The following is a 1,896-nucleotide window of genomic DNA, read 5'->3' as shown; positions in this document are numbered from 1 at the left end:
ATGAACAAGTATTTTGAAGGGAAAAGGGTAACATACGCTAACCTGGAGAAGCAGATGTTGGCAATGAAATCAAACCCATCTGAGGATCGTAAGAAGATGGCTGCTCTGTACTTCTTAGCCAGCATCCTCGTCGGAGGCCGAAAGAGTGGTGAGGGAGCATCACTTGTGGACAGTTTCTTCCTGACTGTTGTTGATGACCTAGATGCGTGTGAAACGTTCCCTTGGGGGCGGTATGCATTCGAACATAACTTGAAAGATGTCTCTACCTTCTTGGAGAAATGTGACGGGGTTGCGCCGACGGGTTGGGTTTTTACAAGCTTTCCTATCCCTTTGGAGGTATTATTAAGCTCTCTTCTAATTAGTTGTGTTATTGTTTAATTGATGTTAATGTCCTTTCGTTGTGTGTTCGTAGGTGTTGGCCTTTGAGGCAATTCCAAGCTTGAGGAACCATTTCCGAGAAAATGTGAGTGGTGCACGCAGTGGTTGCCCGCGGATGTGCAAGATGCAGTACAAACGCAAAAGTGGAACCAGGGAATTCAGTCTGAATGCTGTGAACGATAAAATTGGTAATAGTACAAAGGTAATTGATGTTTTATGTGTAGTCGAATTAAGGAGAAGGGACTTATGAGACTTATGAAAACTTGGTGAAACTAAGATAATTAATGTTTTTTGTGTTTTTGCCACATGATATTGAAAGTATCTTGGTAGCAACAGCAGCTGAGAAGGAACTTCTGGAAACCATAGGGATGGACAAGGAAAGTTGTTGGGCCGATGACGACGATGATGCAGCAGTTGATCGTTGGACGAAGATAATACGGAAAGGGAAGAAACAAGTTTTCTTTGAAGAACAGTTTGTCATTGATTTTGAGGCTCGTACATCTCGTAATGAAGGTCAGGCTCATGCCAAATCTGGTCAGGCTCATGCAGATTCGGTCGAGGCTACTGGAGCTACTCCTGAATCTGCTTTTGAAGTGATGGACGGTCGGCTTATGAATGCAGTCCGAGAGGCTATGAAGGAAGTGAACGAAAAAGTCACTTCATTGTCGCATAAGCTAGCTCTTCTAGAAGAGGAAGTGAAAAGTCTTAGGTTGAGTGACAAGCCGGCGAACCAAGATGCCCCTCAGAAGAAAGCGGACCAAGATGCCCCTCAGAAGTAGGCGGGCCAAGATGCCCCTCAGAAGAAGACTGACCAAGATGATAGTAGTGAGGATGATGAGTCGGGGGAAGACGATGGTAGTGACAATAAAGAGTCGGAAGAAGAGGATGGTAGTGACAGTAAGGATGGTGGTTTCATCGAGGATGTTACAAATGAAAATCAGGGGGGCGATGGTGACATGGATGACACTGATGCAGAGATGTATGCACATGCAGCGGAGTTCGAGAGAAGTTTAGAGACGAAAAAGAAGAGGCCGAGAGAGGATGATGGAAATGAAGCAGTTCGTGCGAAAAGTAGGTTTAGTCCCGTTGGTACAAGAAGTAAGAAGGCAGCTGAGAAGGCAGCAGCTGAGAAGGCACCAGGTAAGAAGGCACCAGGTAAGAAGACACCAGGTAAGAAGGCACCAGCTAAAAAGGCAGCAGGTAAGAAGGCAGCAGGTAAGAAGGCAGCTGAGGAGGACGCAGCCCAGAAGAAGCAGAAGACAAAGAAGACGGAGTGAATTCCGTATGTTGTTGTTTTAATGTGCTTGAAGACGGAGTGAATTCCGTCTAACTTCATAACTTAAGACTTATGTTATCTATAACTTATGGTATTTAAGACTTATGTTATCTATAACTTAGTCTAACTTCGTGAAGCAAACGTAATTAGTAGATCGTGAATGAGAGAGAGTAGGGGAAAGTTTAGTAAGTTTCACGCTCAACTTAGTCTAACTTCGTGAATATAACGTAATTAGTAGATCG

At 44.3% G+C, this 1,896-nt stretch overlaps 1 protein-coding gene across 1 annotated transcript; it reads left to right on the top strand.

Annotated features, from left to right (window-relative positions):
- Positions 1–1,655, top strand: LOC106408643 (uncharacterized protein At3g43530-like). The gene is made up of 4 exons (XM_013849376.1): positions 1–336; positions 413–566; positions 709–1,153; positions 1,205–1,655. Exons 1-4 carry the CDS (start codon positions 1–3, stop codon positions 1,653–1,655), a joined length of 1,386 nt encoding a protein of 461 aa, XP_013704830.1.
- The last annotated feature ends 241 nt before the right edge of the window (positions 1,656–1,896 follow it).

This window comes from Brassica napus, chromosome C7 (genome assembly GCF_020379485.1).
Source record: "Brassica napus cultivar Da-Ae chromosome C7, Da-Ae, whole genome shotgun sequence".
Classification (NCBI taxonomy): Eukaryota; Viridiplantae; Streptophyta; class Magnoliopsida; order Brassicales; family Brassicaceae; genus Brassica; species Brassica napus.
Note: the sequence above shows the minus strand (reverse complement) of the source record. Positions and strands in the feature narration are given on the sequence as shown.

Coding starts and splice junctions, on each gene's coding strand:
- LOC106408643 (XM_013849376.1), top strand. CDS start 1: ATGAACAAGTATTTTGAAGGGAAAAGGGTAACATACGCTAACCTGGAG. Junction 567..708: donor TGCTGTGAACGATAAAATTG/GTAATAGTACAA, acceptor GTATCTTGGTAG/CAACAGCAGCTGAGAAGGAA. Junction 1,154..1,204: donor GACCAAGATGCCCCTCAGAA/GTAGGCGGGCCA, acceptor AGATGATAGTAG/TGAGGATGATGAGTCGGGGG.